We start from the raw sequence: 18,548 nt of genomic DNA on the forward strand, positions 1-18,548 counted from the left end.
CTAAATTGTAATGGTGAGTCACTGTGGACACATCTGCACATCAGAATTGGCTAGATGACGAGGAGGTGAGGGGAGGAACATAGATGAGTGAATGAGCCTCTTCAGTTTTTCTAATGTGATAAAAGGAGGTTAGTTCAGAGACACAGGTTAGAGGAAATCAAAGTTATTCTGCTATATTCTGAACATATGTGAATAGGTATGCACAGCTTTGTTTGCCACTCACTGTTCCATGGAGAAAAGCAGCAGCCAATGACTGTCGTTTATATAAAGTACTATATTGTTGACATAATACCACAGTCTTATACGTTCCCTTGATATTAACCAAAGAACTTCGTTTTCCCTTTTCCCATTTCTTTCCTACTCTTCTCCAGTTTCAGAGAATCTATAGATGCACATTATTCCCTTCCTTAATTGTCTTTACTAATCTATCCCTTACTGCCAAATGCCCCTAGTCTTTAATTGCCATACATCCCACAAGTATGCAAAACCCTATTAGGGATTCTTTCCCTTATCCTTAGGGGTAAAGGAATTTCTTTTGAGCTTGGTGTCTGTTAATAGCCACTGGAATAGTATAATCTATCTGGCCTTTCAGCTGAATATTTTTTTTTTTTTGAAACGGAGTCTCGCTCTTTCGCCCAGGCTGGAGTGCAGTGGCACAATCTCGGCTCACTGCAAGCTCCGCCTCCCGGGTTAACGCCATTCTCCTGCCTCAGCCTCTCTGAGTAGCTGGGACTACAGGCGCCCGCCACCACGCCCGGCTAATTTTTTTTTTGTATTTTTTAGTAGAGACGGGGTTTCACTGTGGTCTCGATCTCCTGACCTCGTGATCCGCCCGCCTCGGCCTCCCAAAGTGCTGGGATTACAAGCGTGAGCCACCGCGCCTGGCCTCAGCTGAATATTTTAATTATGTTTTAAGGAATAATGTTTCATGAGATGATCAAGAGTTTTCCAAAGGAAAAAAAAATTGGGTAAGTTCGGGATATGTTACATTCAGCACATGGGTGCATTCTAGAGAATAGATGATGCACATTGGCATATTAAAGCATCTCTAAGCAGGGCTCTGTGGCTCATGCTTGTAACCCCAGCAATTTGGGAGTCCAAGGCAGGCAGATCACTTGAGGTCAGGAGTTTGAGACCAGCCTGGCCAACATGGTGAAATCCCACCTCTGCCAAAAATATAAAAATTAGCTAGCTGGGCATAGAGGCACACCCCTGTAATCCCAGTTACTCTGTAAGCTGAGGCATGAGAATCACTTGAACCCGGAGGCAGAGGTTTCAGTGAGCCTCTCCCCACCCCCTGCCAAGAAAAAAAAAAAAAAGCATCTCTAAAGTTCTAAAAGAAAAATTAAAAGGAAAAAAAATCATCCCTAAAGCTTTGTAGTCAAGAAGACTATTTAAGTGGGTCTTATGACAATATATTTATTATAATAACAAAACACTTATATAGCACTTACTATGTGCTGGGTATTCATCTGAGTGCTACACAGGTATCCTTATATTTCTCACAACTGCTCTATGAAGTAAGTGGTGTTTTTATCCCTTTTTACTGGGGCGGGGGCGGGAATCAAAGTACAGAGATTAAGTGACTTTCCCCAGGGCACTTAGCTAGTATGTGGTAGAATTGGGATTTGAACCAGGCAGTTTGGCTACAGGGTCTACATTCTTAACTATTACCCTATATTAACATACTGAAACTTAGATGATACTATGACACTTTTGTGTTGTTCTAGAATATATCTTTTGAAACCTTGTGTCCCTTGGGACAGTTTGGGAAATGCTTTAATAATAGATCTATTTAACTTAAGATAAAACAAATACTGAGAATGAAAATTTCTGCTAATCTAATACTTTTTCTTCTTAAATGGCAAATACACCATTTGATTTGCCAGTAATCATCTGTTGACAATAATAGGATATTCAAAACACTGACTTGACAAATTTGTTCCTGAAATATTCTTTTCCCATGTGCTTAAAAATAACATTTATTGGCTGGGCACAGTGGCTCACACCTGTAATCCCAGCATTTTGGGAGGCTGAGGTGGGTGGATCACTTGAGGTCAGGAGTTCGAGACCAGTCTGGCCAACATGGTGAAACCCCATTTCTACTAAAAATACAAAAATTAGCCAGGTGTGGTGGCACACATCTGTAATCCCAGCTACTTGGGATGCTGAGGCAAGAGAATTGCTTGAGGCTGGGAGGCAGAGGTTGCTGTGAATCAAGACTGCACCACTGGACTCCAGCCTGGGTGACAGAGCGAGACTCTGTCTCCAAAAGAAAAAAAAAATACACATTTATTTAAAAAATATTTTTCTTTATTTTAATCACTTCCCCCATATTTGAGGAGGCAGTATAAGATTTTTTGTTCTCTACATTTTGGTGGGTTCAGATTTTAATACCTGACATAATTTTGAACTACCAAAGGCTAAAGAAAGGCAGTTGAAGGGATTACTGTTAATGGTGTGTATTAGGAACCTTTTGCTAAATATAATACATTACTACTCTAAAACAGAATATGCTTATATACTGTGAAGAATTGTATTCACCACTGTCTTTGATAAATTAGTGTCAGAGAGCAGTTATGTGAAAGTTAAATGTAATTTCATCATTATCATTAATTTTTATAAATAAATTCTGAAAACCTTCTTGCTCTTGAAAGCACCAGGAGTCGTTGCATAATTAGAGAACTATCACATTTTGCCACTTTTATTGTCTAGTAATAAATGGTTGTGTTAGATAAATGAGATAATATTCTTTCATAATTCAAGAGACTATCAAATGAAGGGCAGTTGACTTCTGCTAGACATTTAAATAGTTTGCATCCAACACTCTGCTGTTAAAATGGTGAATAGATTGTATTAAACTTGAGACTGCCAAGTAGTGCAGGCGATCTTGGTAATGTTGGGACTTCACGTTCAAGCAATACTCAGAAATTAAGAGAGAAGATGATTAAGAGAGATGATTATTATTATTACACTTTGTTTCTCTACATTAGTATATGTATACGTTAGTATATGTAGAGAAACAAAGTGTCATGTAGAGAAACAAAGTGTATAATACAGTTGAGTTAACCACTGTTATAACGATTAGTAATCCTAGTCTTGAAATTCTTTATGAAATAATTTCTGTTGAAGATGCAATCTTATATGACCTTATGGTCACTATTATTGAAGCCAAATGACTCAAAGGCATTTCATTCAGCCTTAATAACAAATGAGTTCTTTTTTAAAAAAACTGTTTTTTTGTAGAGATGGAGTCTTACTGTGTTGCCCAGGCTGGCCTCAAACTCCTGGCCTCAAGTGATTGATCTTCCTGCCATCCGATCCCAGATTATAGCGTGAGCTACCATGTCCAGCACAAATGAGTTCTTAACTAATTTTTCTGAAAACTGGCACATAAACAGAATTAAGCAGTTAACCTGTCTTTCCTTTACAGTTATTTCTGAGGGTTACCAAATAATTGAGGTGGCAAAGTTTTTTTTTTGTATTTTTTGTTTTTTGAGACAGAGTCTCACTCTGTCACTTAGGCTGGAGTGCAGTGGCATGATCTCGGCTCACTGCAACCTCTGCCTCCTGGGTTCAAGTGATTCTCATGCCTCAGCCTCCAGAGTAGCTGAGATTACAAGTGTGTGCTACCACGCCTGGCTAATTTTTGTATTTTGGGTAGAGACAGGGTTTCGCCATGTTGGCCAGGTTGGTCTCGAACTCCTGGCCTCGAGTGATCCACCTGCCTTGGCCTCCCAAGTGCTGGGATTACAGGCGTGAGCCACCGCGCCTAGCAGTAATTGATATGACAAAGTTTTTTTTATAGAAAATCTTTAGCTAGCCCGTTATGGTGGCTCGCGCCTGTAATCCCAGCACTTTGGGAAGCCGAGGCGGGAGTTTGAGACAACTCTGGCCAATATGGCGAAACCCTGTCTCTACTAAAAATACAAAAAAGTTATAGCCAGGTGTGGTGGCTCGTGCCTGTAGTCCCAGCTACCTGGGAGGCTGAGACGGGAGAATCGCTTGAACCGGGGAGGTGGAGTTTGCAGTAAGCCGAAATTGCGCCACTACACTCCAGCCTGGGTGACAGAGCAAGACTCCATCTCAAAAAAAAAAAAGTGAAAATCTTTAGATAATAGATGCAGAAGGAATGATAGAATTAGAATATTATAATTTTGCAACCCATACTGAAATAATATATTTCGGCCAGGGTTTCTCAATCTTGGCAGTATTGACATTTCAGGCCAAATAATTTTTTGTTGTGGAAGATTGTTTTGTGCATTGTAGGATGTTTAGCGGCATCCCTAGATTCTACCTACTAGATGCCAGTTGTCCCCCCCAGTTTACAACCAAAATTATTTGCAAACTACCAAATGTCTGCTGGAAGGAAAATCACTCCCAGTTGAGAATCATTGATCCAAGCAGTGATCATCAGTGTTGCCTTTTTTATGTTTTGTTTTAAAACCTTAAAATCTGTGAAAATGCCTTCCTAAAACCATTGAATAGTTTTTCTGCAACTTCATAATTGATGGCTTAAACTGGATAGCACTAGAACTAAACTGATCAATAGTAACATCACAGAGAGATAACCCAAACAGTGTGTACCTTTTAATTTGATAGAATAAGAAGTAGTATACAATACCAACTGCGAAATAGTAAGTATTCTTGCCAAATAACTAAATCTGAATCAAATCAGGCCTCTAGGTCTAACTTCTTCTCTATGGAAAATAGAGGAGGATATGTTAAATGACACCAGAGGAGTCATTTAACCAGCAAAATTCAGGATATGGAAAATTCTACAGACCAAAAGGCCTGGTATCATCAACAAATAAATAGCAAGTGGAGAAAAAAAGAGAAGGAGACCAAACAAGAGTTAACAAACTTTTTCTGTAAAGGGTGCCAGATAAAAGTAGTTTAGGCTTTGCAGACCATATAGACTCTGTCACAAATGCAAAAGCAGTCATAGACAGTCCATAAACAAATTGGCCGGGCGCGGTGGCTCACGCTTGTAATCCCAGCACTTTGGGAGGCCGAGGCGGGCGGATCACGAGGTCAGGAGATCGAGACCACGGTGAAACCCCGTCTCTACTAAAAAAATACAGAAAATTAGCCGGGCGTGGTGGCGGGCGCCTGTAGTCCCAGCTACTCGGAGAGGCTGAGGCAGGAGAATGGCGTGAACCCGGGAGGCGGAGCTTGCAGTGAGCCGAGATTGCGCCACTGCACTCCAGCCTGGGCGAAAGAGCAAGACTCCGTCTCAAAAAAAAAAAAAAAAAAAAAAAAAACAAATGAGCATGGCTATGTCTGGTAAAAGTTTACTTACAAAGCCAGGTGTAAAGGCCAGTTTGTTTATATGTGGCTATAAATAAACTTTGTAAAGGCAGGTTGGAGTTCGCTGACCCTGAATTAAAAGATGCTTAAAAAGACATCCAAATGTGTTGTGCCACTGCCCTCCAGCCTGGGCCACAGACCGTCTCAAAAAAAAAAAAAAAAAAGACATCCAAATGCAAGTGTTAGGCATTGCTTGGATCTTGTTTTAAGCAAACCAACTGTTTTTAAGAAACATCACTTATGGGACAATCAGGGAAATTTGAATAGTGAATAGATATTTTATGGTCTTAAGTAATTATTGTTAATTATTTTAGGAGGGATAATGGTATTGTACTTATTACAGGAAACTTTATTTTTTAGAGATATATAACAGTATTTATAGATGAGATAATATGATCAGGATTTGCCTTAAGTCCAGTTGGAAGTAAGGGTTGTTCTTAGACATAACAGAGTATAGCCCGGTGTGGTAGCTCACACCTGTAATTCCAGCAGCTCAGGAGTTCAAGGCTGCAGTGAGCTATGATCACACCACTGCATGCCAAGCACTGCATGCCAGAGTGAGACCCATCCCCATATATATATATATATGATGGATTATAACGTATCAAAGATTCAAAGCCTGTTTGTCAAGAGAAAAATTTAAAACTAGAGTCTAGTTTTGGTAAAGATATTTGCTGTTTGAATAAAACGAACAAAGATTTGGCAAACTATAGTTTTCTGCTTTTGTATATCTTATGTTGTTTTTCAGAAATTTCTTCTGTATAAAGATATGTCAATATCTTTTAAAGAATGTTTTGATTGAGTAGGCCATAAATTAGTAGTCTAGGGCAAGGGTGAGCATACTTGAGCCCATTGCTGCTTTTTATAAATACAAATACAGTTTGTTAGAGCATAGCATGCATATACATTTATGTGTTGTTCTTGGCAAATTTGAACTACAAGAGCAGAATTTAGTCTTGCAGCAGAGACTGTATGGTTCACAAAGCCCAAAATATTTACTCTCTGGCTCTTTATAGAAAAAATTGGCAGACCCCTAGCCTAGGAAACAGATAAAACTTCTCATATCTGGCCAGGTACGGTGGCTCACGCCTGTAATCCCGGCACTTTGGGAGGCTGAGGCAGGCAGATCATATGAGCCTCAGGAGTTCAAGACGAGCTTGGGCAACATGGCGAAACCCCTTCTCTACAAAAAAAAAAAAACAAAAACAAGAATTAGCTGAGCATGGTGGCACGTGCCTATAGTCCTAGCTACTTGGGAGGCTGTGGTGGAACAATCATCTGAGCCCAGGGAGGTCACTGAGTCATAGTTGTGCTACTACACTCCAGCCTGGGTGACAGCAAGACCCTGTCGCAAAACAAAACAAAAAAACTTGTTTTCTTTGGCATGTATTTTTGATCTAATGATTAAAGTCGGGAAGCAGTTCTGTAATCCAAACCACCACCTTGAGATATATTTCTTTGTAGAAAATCTTCAAAGACTATTCTTAACCTTCCTATTTATAGAAGTTGTTTTCTGAGTCCTTACCTTTTTTGTGTTCTGTCCTCAACACCATTTTCCCCAAGATAATGTCCTTTAATTCTCCCTCTCTTTGTTCCTACCCTACATTTCAATACATTTACCCTACACCTAAAAAGTTTCAGTACAATGTGGAGAGTGAATCCTTCTGGTATGTTCTTAAAGATATCTTTTTATTTAGTTGATCTCATACTAACTTTTCAAATTCATTACATGTGTTGTGAATTTTGAATTGATTTTTAAAATGAAAATCACATTATTCTTTTTACATCCATGAAGGTTTTTAACATGTGGAACTAAACTTCTATGTCTTTGGACTTCATCACATACAAATTCTGTTCCTGGAACAGTTACCAAAAAAGGATATGTCATGGAAAGAATAGTGCTACAGGTAATGGTACTTCTTGACATGTAGAGAGGTGTAAATTAAAATTTCTTCGTAAAATGTGTGTGTGTATACCATGATTTGGGTTGTTAAAGAAACCTAACTGATCTTGTTTTAGTCTCAGGGATCTATCTTCTATTTTAATATCAATATTTCTGAGAAGCAGTAAAACATGCACTGTACCTATCCCAAGAAATATGTATGTGCTATTGAGAATTACCAACAATGGTAATCAATTGCAACAAGAAGCATTAATTTAATATTCAATGTAAATACACCCTGATTGCTAAGAAAAATCTGTTTTCTTAAAGACAAAGAGGTTAATGTGGCAAATATGTAGACTGTAATTTGATCAATTTCTGTTAAATTTTAAAGGTTGATTTTCCTTCTCCTGCATTTGATATTATTTATACAACTCCTCAAGTTGACAGAAGCATTATACAGCAACATAACTTAGAAACACTAGAGAATGATATAAAAGAGAAACTTCTTGATATTCTTCATAAAGACTCATCACTTCGGTATGCTCTGTTTATTCTGTTTTGGGCTAAGTATCTCCTATAATGTAAAAGTCAAGTTAAGGCTTACATTAAATAACCTGATTCTGTTCATGATTTATCAGCTTTCTTGGTGTAGAAAGTTTTCTATTTAACTTACATTTTTTCCTTTTTTCCTTTTTTTTTTTTTAAATAATCTACAAAATTTTTGTCTCGAGGGCCAGCTAGTATTTAACTGACTTTTAAAATTATATAAAAAGACTACATAACTGTATAAAAGTTTAGAAAATTGCCAAGTCAAACCTTTTTACTTAAACAACAGGCAAACAATAGACTGGAAACTATATTTACAATAAATATCAAGAGATTTTTTTAACCGTAAGGAACTTTTTCTTATTAATAAGATTAAGACCAAGAACTCAGTAGTCAAGGAGACTTAAGTATGAACAAGCAATTTTTTTTAGAAAAATACAATACTTTTAAACAATCTGAAAAGATGTTCAATTTCTCAGTAATCAAGGAAATATAAATTAATTCAGGATACCATCTAACACATCAGAGTGGCAAAAATTAAAATACCTTGTTAAAAGTGTTGATAAGGATACATAAAATGGGAATTATACTATTTGCAGAAGTACAAAAAGCTATGTCTCCTTTGGAGAGCAATTTGGCAAAATCTACAAGGTTATAATGTGTATATTCTGTGACCCAGCAGTGCCATTTCCAGTTATATAAAACTCTTTTATATTTGCTTATGGAGTCAAGAATATTCATTGCAGTATTTATTTGGATTATTGAAAAACTGTTTGGAGACTGGGCGTGGTGGCTCATGCCTGTACTCTTGACACTGGGAGGCTGAGGTGGGAGGATTGCTTGAGCCCAGGAGTTGGAGAACAACCCTGACAATATAGTGAGACCCTGTCTCTACAAAAAAATTAAAAGTAGCCGGGCACAGTGTTGTGCATCTGTAGTCCCAGCTACTCAGGAGGCTGAGGTGGGAGAATTGCTTGAGCCCAGGAGGTCAAGGCTGCAGTGAGCCATGATCTCATCACTGCACTCCAGCCTGGGCAACAGAGCAATACCCTGTCTCAAAAAAAAAAAAAAAAAAAAAAAAAGAGAAAGAAAAGAAAAGAAAAATTGATTGGAAATGTCCATCAATAGGGATTAAATTAAGGTACATTTATCTGGTAGAGAACCATGCAACTATTAAAAATGAGATTATAGACTGAATGTGGTGGCTCACGCCTGTAATCTCAGCACTTTGGGAGGCTGAGATGGTGGCACATGCCTGTAATCCCAGCTATTTGGGAGGCTGAGGCAGGAGAATCACTTGAACCTGGGAGGCGGAGGTTGCAGTGAGCTGAGATCGCACCACTGCACTCCAGCCTGGGTGACAGAGCGAGACTCCATCTCAAACAAAAATAAATAAAAATGAGATTATAGCTGTATGTACTAATTTTTAAAATAGGTTAGCTGAAGAAAACCAGGAGTAGAATTGTGTATATAGTGTATTACCACGAAAATAAATGAAAAAAGAGGATCTACATATATCCATGTGTGTGCCTCTGTATGAATAAACTCTCTCTGGAAGAGCATACAAGCTTAGGTGGTTGCCTCTTGGAAGGGGAATTAGAAGGAGAGAGATTTCGCTATATACCTTTTGCAGTATTTGAATTTTTTCATTACTTCACATGAAATGAATAAATTTCAGTGCATGTATATGTATATATATATTTATGTATATGGATGGATAGTAAAATAGTGAAATATTTCATTCACGTAAACGTGTGATTAAGCTTAAAACAGTTAGGATCTTCAAAACAAGTCCTTTTCATTTTAAATATTTCTCAGTTGAACTGTATAAATATGTTCCAAAATTTTATAGTAGTATTTTTTTTCATAGCATTTGATTTTATTTGTATGAAATGGATGAAATCCTTGCTGTCTCTTAGGGTGGGATCTGCTTTTTCAACTCTGATTTCTAGTGCCTGGCATCTAGTTAGAGCTCAATAAATTTTTATTGTACTGAATTATCCTTCATTTTCCTAACTAAACCTCTTTTATCAAGACATAATCATTTCTTTCAGTTCTCGGATTAGCATTAATTACTGGCATTTGCCATACATTGCATTTTTCTATTCCAAATTAGTATTAATGATTTTATGAAGAAGTAGCTGTCCCAAATAAATAAATTTCTTCTTTGTATTTTTAATCATTGAGATTATATCATTATGCTGTCACTGAGAAGTAATTTAATTCTATTATATATGCAGACTTTCTAAAGAAGATAAAGCTTTTTTATGGGAGAAACGTTATTATTGCTTCAAACACCCAAATTGTCTTCCTAAAATATTAGCAAGTGCCCCAAACTGGAAATGGGTTAATCTTGCCAAAACTTACTCATTGCTTCACCAGTGGCCTCCATTGTACCCACTAATTGCATTGGAACTTCTTGATTCAAAGTAAGTCAAATACATTTATTTGCTCTTGTTTTATTGTCAGTTTTTCCAGTAAGGTATGTTGCCAGAAGCATTTCCTTTCCTTTTAACATGAAAGCAATTCAATATAATCCAAATGTGTAAATGTATATTTATACAAACATATCTTCTGCATTGAAGTTGTCAGTAAAGCATTTCATGTCCTTTAAAACTAGCCTAAAGGAAGGGTTAGGTTGTAAATTTTGAATAATTTATATTTTTATGCTGTGGGCCAGAATTAATTTTCATAAACTTAAGATTCCTAAATTATCCCTAAATTGAATCTGTATAGCACAATAAGGTTGTCTTCTTACAAAAAGAAGAAATACATTGCTTTTGAATAAAAGAGATATCTTAGTGTTGTTTGTCAGGACCAGATTGAGGTTGTGTTTTCAAGAAATACAGCTTCACTGGAAAGAAATCACTGTCCAATCTTGGTTTTATGGTAATCTTCTAGATTTGCTGATCAGGAAGTAAGATCCCTAGCTGTGACCTGGATTGAGGCCATTAGTGATGATGAGCTAACAGATCTTCTTCCACAGTTTGTACAAGTGAGTTTTTTACTAGATTACCTCCCTTTATACTTTCACTCTAGTTTTTTATGGGAACTTGCTAAGGGATCCCCCTTCTGTTTAGATTAAAAGTCATTTTGTAGTGTGGGAACATTGAGGGGCATTGCATTTGGATTTAGTGTGAATTTTTTCCCACTATTGTCATCTGCCCCATTTGAATATTGTATATAGGTACCTGTATTTTTAGTTTTCAGACTTTTTAGAACAAACCAGACTTGAGCTTTTCCTTGATTTTTCTTTACTGGTGAGTTCAACATAGCTAATGAATGTTACTACATACTTTTGTGCTTGATTTAATTAGTTTGGCATAGGTTAATTCATCTATTTAATTTTTATAAGTATCATCTTTCATCAGTAAGAGTAATACTTGCTTTATATAGTTTCTCTTTTGATAGTTTTATTGGAACAATTTAGTATGGATCAGACCACAATAATTCTTATTTTCTTTTACTGTAGGCTTTGAAATATGAAATTTACTTGAATAGTTCATTAGTACAATTCCTTCTGTCCAGGGCATTGGGAAATATCCAGATAGCACACAGTTTATATTGGTAAGATTTAAATTTTATTAATTACTGTATTTCCATTCCTAGAATTTATAGAAATGGCATACCCTGTAAGTCTAAATGGCATGCCACACTACTTATTGTGGATACCAGATATTTTGTTGAAGGTATTATTTTAAAGGAGCTAAATTTACCCTCTAATGCAAAAATTTGAAAACCTTCATTACAAAAATTTGGTATCTTATAGCTCTATAATAATGAATGGGTTTTGACTTGCTTATATAGCTTAAAATAAATTTCTGGTTACCAAAAATTGAGGCCAAGCATGGTGGCTCATGCCTATAATCCCAGTACTTTGGGAGGCTGAAGCTAGTGGATCACTTGATCTCAGTAGTTTAAGACCAGCCTGAGCAACATGGTGAAACCTCATCTCTACCAAAAATATAAAAAATTAGCCCAACATGGTGGCATGTGCCTGTGGTCCCAGCTAGTTGGGATGCTGAGGTAGGAGGATTGCTTGAGCCTGGGAGGTAGAGGTTGCAGTGAGGCAAGATCATGCCACTGAACACCAGCCTGGGCAACAGACCTGGTCTCAAAAAAAAAAGAAAAAAAAATTGAACTTGTTATTTTTCAGAGAGGTTCACCTAGTTCTTAGAAGTGACTAACATATGGCCGGGCGTGGTGGCTCACACCTGTAACCCCAGCACTTTGGGAGGCCAAAGCGGGCGGATCATAAGGTCAGGAGATCGAGACCATCCTGGCTAACACGGTGAAACCCCGTCTCTACTAAAAATACAAAAAATTAGCTAGGCGTGGTGGCAGGCGCCTATAGTCCCAGCTGCTCGGGAGGCTGAGGCAGGAGAATGGCATGAACCCGGGAGGCGGAGCTTGCAGTGAGCCGAGACTCCAGCCTGGGCAACGAGTGAGACTCCATCTCAAAAAAAAAAAAAAAAAAAAAAAAACAAGAAGTGACTAACATAAATATTTTGCTGTATTAGGCTTCTCAAAGATGCCCTGCATGATGTACAGTTTAGTACCCGATACGAACATGTTTTGGGTGCTCTCCTGTCAGTAGGAGGAAAACGACTTAGAGAAGAACTTCTAAAACAGACGAAACTTGTACAGCTTTTAGGAGGAGTAGCAGAAAAAGTAAGGCAGGCTAGTGGATCAGCCAGACAGGTATGTACCCATAAAAGGTAATATAAATATGTTGATGTTAAAGGAAGGATCTTTATGGTGCTGACTAATTAAGTTGCTATTCTTTATTGGTAGACTCCCAATAGAACTCTAACTATACATACCATGCTATTTGGGGCAGATAAATTCAAAGATTGTTTAAAATATATAGGAACATATTTCACAACCTATTAAAATCAGTGATTTTCCCATGCTTATTTATTTCCGTGCTTATTTATTCCTTTCTGATGAAAATTGTTTTCTTGAGTTCCTTTCCCTCCACTATTAAAGTCCACAGTATTTTCATCACACCAAAAAGAAAGCATGTCCCCATTTTCCCCTCCCAGCCACTAAACTGTTTTCTGTCAATATGGATACGTCTATACTTCTATATGGATATTCTGGACACTTTATGGCCTTTTCTGTCTAGCTTCTTTCACTTAGCATAAAGTTTTCAGAGTTCATCTATGTTCCAGCATGTTTACTACATGCCGTTTTTGGTTGAATAATATTCCATTGTGTGGATATACCACATTTTGTTTAAACATTCGTCAGTTGGTGGACATTTGGGTTGTTTCCACTTTTTGACTATTAATAATAATACTGCTGGCCAGGCGTGGCTCATGCCTGTAATCCCAGCACTTTGGGAGGCCCAGGCAGGCGGATCACGAGGTCAGGAGATCGAGACCATCCTGGCTAACACGGTGAAACCCCATCTCTACTAAAAATACAAAAAATTAGCCGGGCATGTTGGCGGGCGCCTGTAGTCCCAGCTACTCGGGAGGCTGAGGCAGGAGAATGGTGTGAACCCAGGAGGCGGAGCTTGCAGTGAGCCGAGATTGTGCCACTGTACTCCAGCCTGGGCAACAGAGCAAGACTCTGTCTCAAAATAATAATAATAATAATAATACTATGAATATTCATGTATAAATGTTTGTTTAAACAACTGTTTTCACTTAGGAATGGCATAGCTAGGTCATATGGTAGTTCTGTGCTTAACTTTTTGGGGAATCACAGAATTATTGTCTGTAGCAGCTATATCATTTTACATTCCCACCAGCAATATAGAAAGGTTCCAGTTTCACCACATCCTCACCAACATTGTTTTTTTTTCCTGTTTTTTGATTATAGCCATTCTAGTGGGTGTGAAGCAGTATCTTGTTGTGGTTTTGTTTTGAATTTCCCTAGTGACTAATGATATTGAGCACATTCTCATGTTTATTGGCCATTTGTATTTCTTCTTTGGAGAAATATCTATTCAAAGTCCTTTGTCCATTTTAAATTAGACTGTCTTTTTGTTGTTGAGTTATAAGGGTTATTTATATATTTTGGATACTAGACCTTTATCACATACACTATTTGCAAATATTTTTTTTCATTCTGCAGTTGTCTTTTTACTTCCTTAATAGTGTCCTTTAATATATTAATACAAAAATGTTTAAGTTTGATGAATTCCAGTGTATCTGTTTTTTTCTTTTGTGGCTCATGCTTTTAGTGTCATATCTAAGAATCCATCAACAAATCTAATGCCATAAAGATGTACACCTGTGTTTTCTTCTAAGCTTTTCTAGTTTTAGCTCTTATGTTTAGGTCTTTGATCCATTTTGAGTTAATTTTGGTATGTGGTATGAAGTAGAGGCCCAACTTTATTCTTTTGAATGAGGTTATGCAGTTGTCTTAGCACCATTTGTTAAAGAGACCCCCTCCTTCCTCTTGAATGGTTTTGGCGTACTTGTCAAAAATCAGTTGACCCTGTGCTTTCTTCAGCAACACATATACTAAAATTGGAATGATACAGAGAAAATTAGCATGGCCCCTACACTAGGATGACATGCAAATTCATGAAGTGTTCTGTTAAAAATTTTTAAATAAAAAAAAAAGTTGACCACATATATGGGTTTATTTCTAGACTGTCAATTCTATACTATTCATCTATATGTCTATCCATATGCTATATTTGGGGTTTTTTTTGGGTTTTTTTTTTTCTTTTTTCCTTGAGACAAGGTCTCTCTCTGTTGCCCAGGCTGGAGTGCAGTGGTGTGATCACAATTCACCACAGCCTCAACCTCCTGGGCTCAAGTGATCTTCTCGCTTCAGCTTCCCAAGTAGCTGGGACCACAGGTGTTTGCCACCATGCCTGTCTTTTTTTTTTTTTTTTTCTTGTAGGGACAGGGTTTTGCCATGTTGCCCAGGCTGGTCTTGAACTCCTGGGCTCAAGCAGTCCTCCCATTTTGGCCTCCCAAAATCCTAGGATTACAGGTATGAGCCATCCACCCAGCCTATACTTTTTTTTAATTACCATGGTTTTATAGTAAGTTTTGAAATTGGACAATGTGAGTACTCCTACTTTGTTCTTTTTCATTATTATTTTTGGCCATCAGGGGACACTTGCAATTTCATATGACTTTTAAGAACCGTGTATCCATTGCTGCAAAAAGGCAGTTGGAATTTTGATAAGAATTATAGATTAATTTGGGGAAATATTACATACAATCTTAATTATAAACTATTACCTCTATATGCATTGTTTACCTGTTTTCTGTTTACTAAACAGTACTGCCATGAACTTTGGTTGGTGTGTACATTTTTACTTCTTTGCTAGTATTTCTTTCAGAAAATTCCTACAGGTGAAATAGCTGAGTCAAGAGCGACACATATTTTTAGTTATAATAGTTGTTACATTGCTCTACAAAAGAAGCTACACCTGTGTACACCTCTCTCCCTACCAATAAATTATGAAATTGTTTCCTAACACAGGATGTTGTTTTAAATTTTCATCTGATAGGTGAAAAATTGCATTCATTTTTGTTTGGTTTCTTTCTTTGACTATTAGTGAGCTTTAACATTTTTGTATACATTGGTTGGCCAAATGTACCTTTGCCCACTATATTTATAGCCTTTGGCCATTCTAGTTTTATAGTAAAAATTAACTCTCTTTAGTAACAACCTTTTTTTGACCATTTGACAACTGACCATTTTATAAATTGTATCCACAGCATAACCTGTGTGAAAAATAGGTCTTCATTTTCATTATGTTCTTACAGTATCACATCTCTTTCTATAGGTTGTTCTCCAAAGAAGTATGGAACGAGTACAGTCCTTTTTTCAGAAAAATAAATGCCGTCTCCCTCTCAAGCCAAGTCTAGTGGCAAAAGAATTAAATATTAAGGTGACACATACAATACTTATAAGTTCATATTACATTTGAAAATAATAGGAAGAAGGCAAATGGGCAGGTATGCTTAAGGCAAATGAAGGTAAAACCTGCATAGGTTGGTTATAAGCATGGATGGTTGTGATTAGGATCCATATTTATCATAGCATATTTTTTTACCTAAACACCATTCCTAGAAAAAAAAAAAAAGCATAATATTATTTACTGCCTTGGGCTTCATTTTTTTAAATTGGTCTCACCGTCTTTTTTTTTTTTTTTTTTTTAATTTAGTTTTTTGAGACAAAGTCTCACTCTGTTGCCCAAGCTGGAGTGCAGTGGTGCGATCTCGGCTCACTGCAACATCCACCTCCCGGGTTCAAGCGATTCTCCTGCCTCATCCTGAGTAGCTGGGACTACAGGCACACGCCACCATGCCCAGCTAATTTTTGTATTTTTAGTAGAGATGGGGTTTCACTTTGTTGACCAGGCTGGTCTCGAACTCCTGACCTCGTAATTCACCTGCCTCGGCCTCCCAAAATGCTGAGATCACAGGTGTGAGCAACCATGCCTGGCCTTTTTTTTTTTTTGAGATGGAGTCTTGCTCTGTCACCCAGGCTGGAATGCAATGGTGCAATCTCGGCTCACTGCAACCTCCGCCTCCCAGGTTTAAGCAATTCTCCTGCCTCAGCCTCCCAAGTAGCTGGGATTACAGGTGCCTGCCACCACGCCCGGCTAATGTTTGTATGTTTAGTAGACACGGGGTTTCGCCGTGTTGGCCAGGCTAGTCTCGAACTCCTGACCTCAGGTGATCCGCCTGCCTCGGCCTCCCAAAGTGCTGGGATTACAGGCGTGAGCCACCATGCCCGACTGGTCTCACTGTCTTAAATTAGCTTTTTAGTCAGTTTCATTTTAAAAGTAAGATGTGATCATTGCTAATAAAATTTTTAGTTTTTGGGAATACTTCCATGGCTAATTAATTAAAATAGTACCATAAACAGAAGAATGGAGGTCTCAGATCACAGTGATTTAGAAGAAGGAAAAGGATATCACAAGATGTTGTGTTCTGTTGATGGATTAAGACATTTACAAAGCTCAAACTTTAAAAGTTTGTGTCTCAAGTTTTTGCTTCTCTGCCTAGCGAGATGATATTTTAGTCATATATGCTATGTTTAAGTTTCAAAAAGTATTTTTGCCTATCTGTTATCTTCCAGAGAGTCTAGAAAAGCAATTCTAAATTAGCCGGGCGTGGTGGTGGGTGCCTGTAATCCCAGCTACTTGGGAGGCTGAGGCAGGAGAATTGCTTGAACCCAGGAGGCAGAGGTTGCAGTGAGCTGAGATTGCACCATTACAGTCCAGCCTGGGCAACAAGAGCAAAACTCTTATCTAAAAAAAAAATAAATAAAATGAAAAAGCAATTCTCATGTGTTACTTCATTTGCTGTAATTCAAAGGAACAAGTGTTTAGCTGGGCGTGTTTGTGCATGCCTGTAGTCCCAGCTACTCAGGAGGCTGAGGCAGGAGGATCATTTGAGGCCAGGAGTTAGAGGTTGTGGGAAGTTATGGTTGCATCACTGCATTCCAGCCTGGGTAACAAAGCAAGATGCTGTCTCTAACAGAAATAAAAATAAAAAATAAATCTAAAAACAAGACACAAAGGAAGAAGTGAAAGGGGAAATGCGTAGGACAAAAAAAATTCTAAATCCATTTTTATTTATCTTTCTAATGCTTAACATGTGTATTTGCAGTCGTGTTCCTTCTTCAGTTCTAATGCTGTCCCCCTAAAAGTCGCAATGGTGAATGCTGACCCTATGGGAGAAGAAATTAATGTCATGTTTAAGGTGAGTAAATAATGTTACTATTTTTTAATGGCAATTTAGAAATTTTTTTTATCAAATTACCTTCCCAAAATTGAAAAGGTGATTTTGTTTAATGTTTTTTTATTGTTTTATTTATTTATTTATTTATTTATTTTTACACAGGGTCTTGCTCTGACACTCAGGCTAGAGTGCAGTGGCGCAATCTCGGCTTACTGCAACCTCCACATCCTGGGTTCAAGTGATTCTCCTGCCTCAGCCTCCCAAGTAGCTGAGATTACAGGCACCTGCCACCATGCCCGGCTAATTTTTGTATTTTTTAGTAGAGACGGGGTTTCACCATGTTGGCCAGGCTGGTCTTGAACTCCTGACCTCAGGTGATCCACCCACCTCAGCCTCCCAGAGTGCTGGGATTACAGGTGTGAGCCATCGTGCCCAGCCAAAAATGTTACGTGTTTTGATCATGATTTGTATATTTTGAAGACAGGATGAAGAATTTTAGTTAATTCAATGAGTTGGACATGTGGAGGTTCACAAAGATTGCTTCTACTGAACCACCTTTGATATATACATATAATAAATTCCTTTGTACTCAGATCTGGTTTTGAACTCTATGTTTTATTGATGTAGGCGCCTTTTTCTAAACCAGTAATATCTGTTTTGAATACAAGAATTTTATGTGTTTTTTTTTTTAAATTTAATTTTTTTTTTTTTTTTTTTTTTTTGAGATGGAGTTTGCTCTTGTTGCCCAGGCTGGAATGCAATGGCGTGATCTCAGCTCACTGCAACCTTTACCTCCCTAGTTCATGCAATTCTCCTGCTTCAGCCTCTCAAGTAGCTGGGATTACAGGCATGTGCCACCACGCCCGACTAACTTTTTTATTTTTAGTACAGACGGGGTTTCACATGTTAGCCAGGCTGGTCTCGAACTCCTGACCTCAGGTGATCTGCCCGCCTCGGCCTCCCAAAGTGGTAGGATTACAGGCGTTAGCCACTGTGCCCAGCCAAGTTTTAATATTTTTTAAGGCAAATTCTCCTTATTCTTTTCCATAATTTTCTTGGCTAGTCTCAGAATGTATTCATTATTATGTGTTTTTAAATTATTTTATCCAGTTTAAAAAAAAAATGAAAAGTTGTTCAGG

General features: G+C 37.7%; 1 protein-coding gene and 1 non-coding gene across 4 annotated transcripts in view; both read left to right on the forward strand.

Annotated features, from left to right (window-relative positions):
• PIK3C2A (phosphatidylinositol-4-phosphate 3-kinase catalytic subunit type 2 alpha) overlaps nt 1-18,548 on the forward strand; it is a 125,171-nt gene that overhangs the window by 79,422 nt on the left and 27,201 nt on the right. For all 3 annotated transcript variants that reach the window (XM_055282244.2, XM_055282242.2, XM_063641926.1), the window contains 8 exons: nt 7,106-7,217; nt 7,587-7,732; nt 9,982-10,170; nt 10,643-10,736; nt 11,214-11,308; nt 12,262-12,442; nt 15,504-15,608; nt 17,338-17,430. In XM_055282244.2, the coding sequence (XP_055138219.1) occupies nt 7,106-7,217; nt 7,587-7,732; nt 9,982-10,170; nt 10,643-10,736; nt 11,214-11,308; nt 12,262-12,442; nt 15,504-15,608; nt 17,338-17,430 (1,015 nt within the window). The remainder of the gene's footprint in view (nt 1-7,105; nt 7,218-7,586; nt 7,733-9,981; nt 10,171-10,642; nt 10,737-11,213; nt 11,309-12,261; nt 12,443-15,503; nt 15,609-17,337; nt 17,431-18,548) is intronic.
• LOC129485501 (U6 spliceosomal RNA) lies at nt 14,194-14,305 on the forward strand. Its single transcript, XR_008658653.1, has one exon. It is a non-coding gene; the product is annotated as a U6 spliceosomal RNA (small nuclear RNA).

The sequence above is a fragment of the Symphalangus syndactylus genome, chromosome 6 (assembly GCF_028878055.3).
Source record: "Symphalangus syndactylus isolate Jambi chromosome 6, NHGRI_mSymSyn1-v2.1_pri, whole genome shotgun sequence".
NCBI classification, from domain to species: Eukaryota; Metazoa; Chordata; class Mammalia; order Primates; family Hylobatidae; genus Symphalangus; species Symphalangus syndactylus.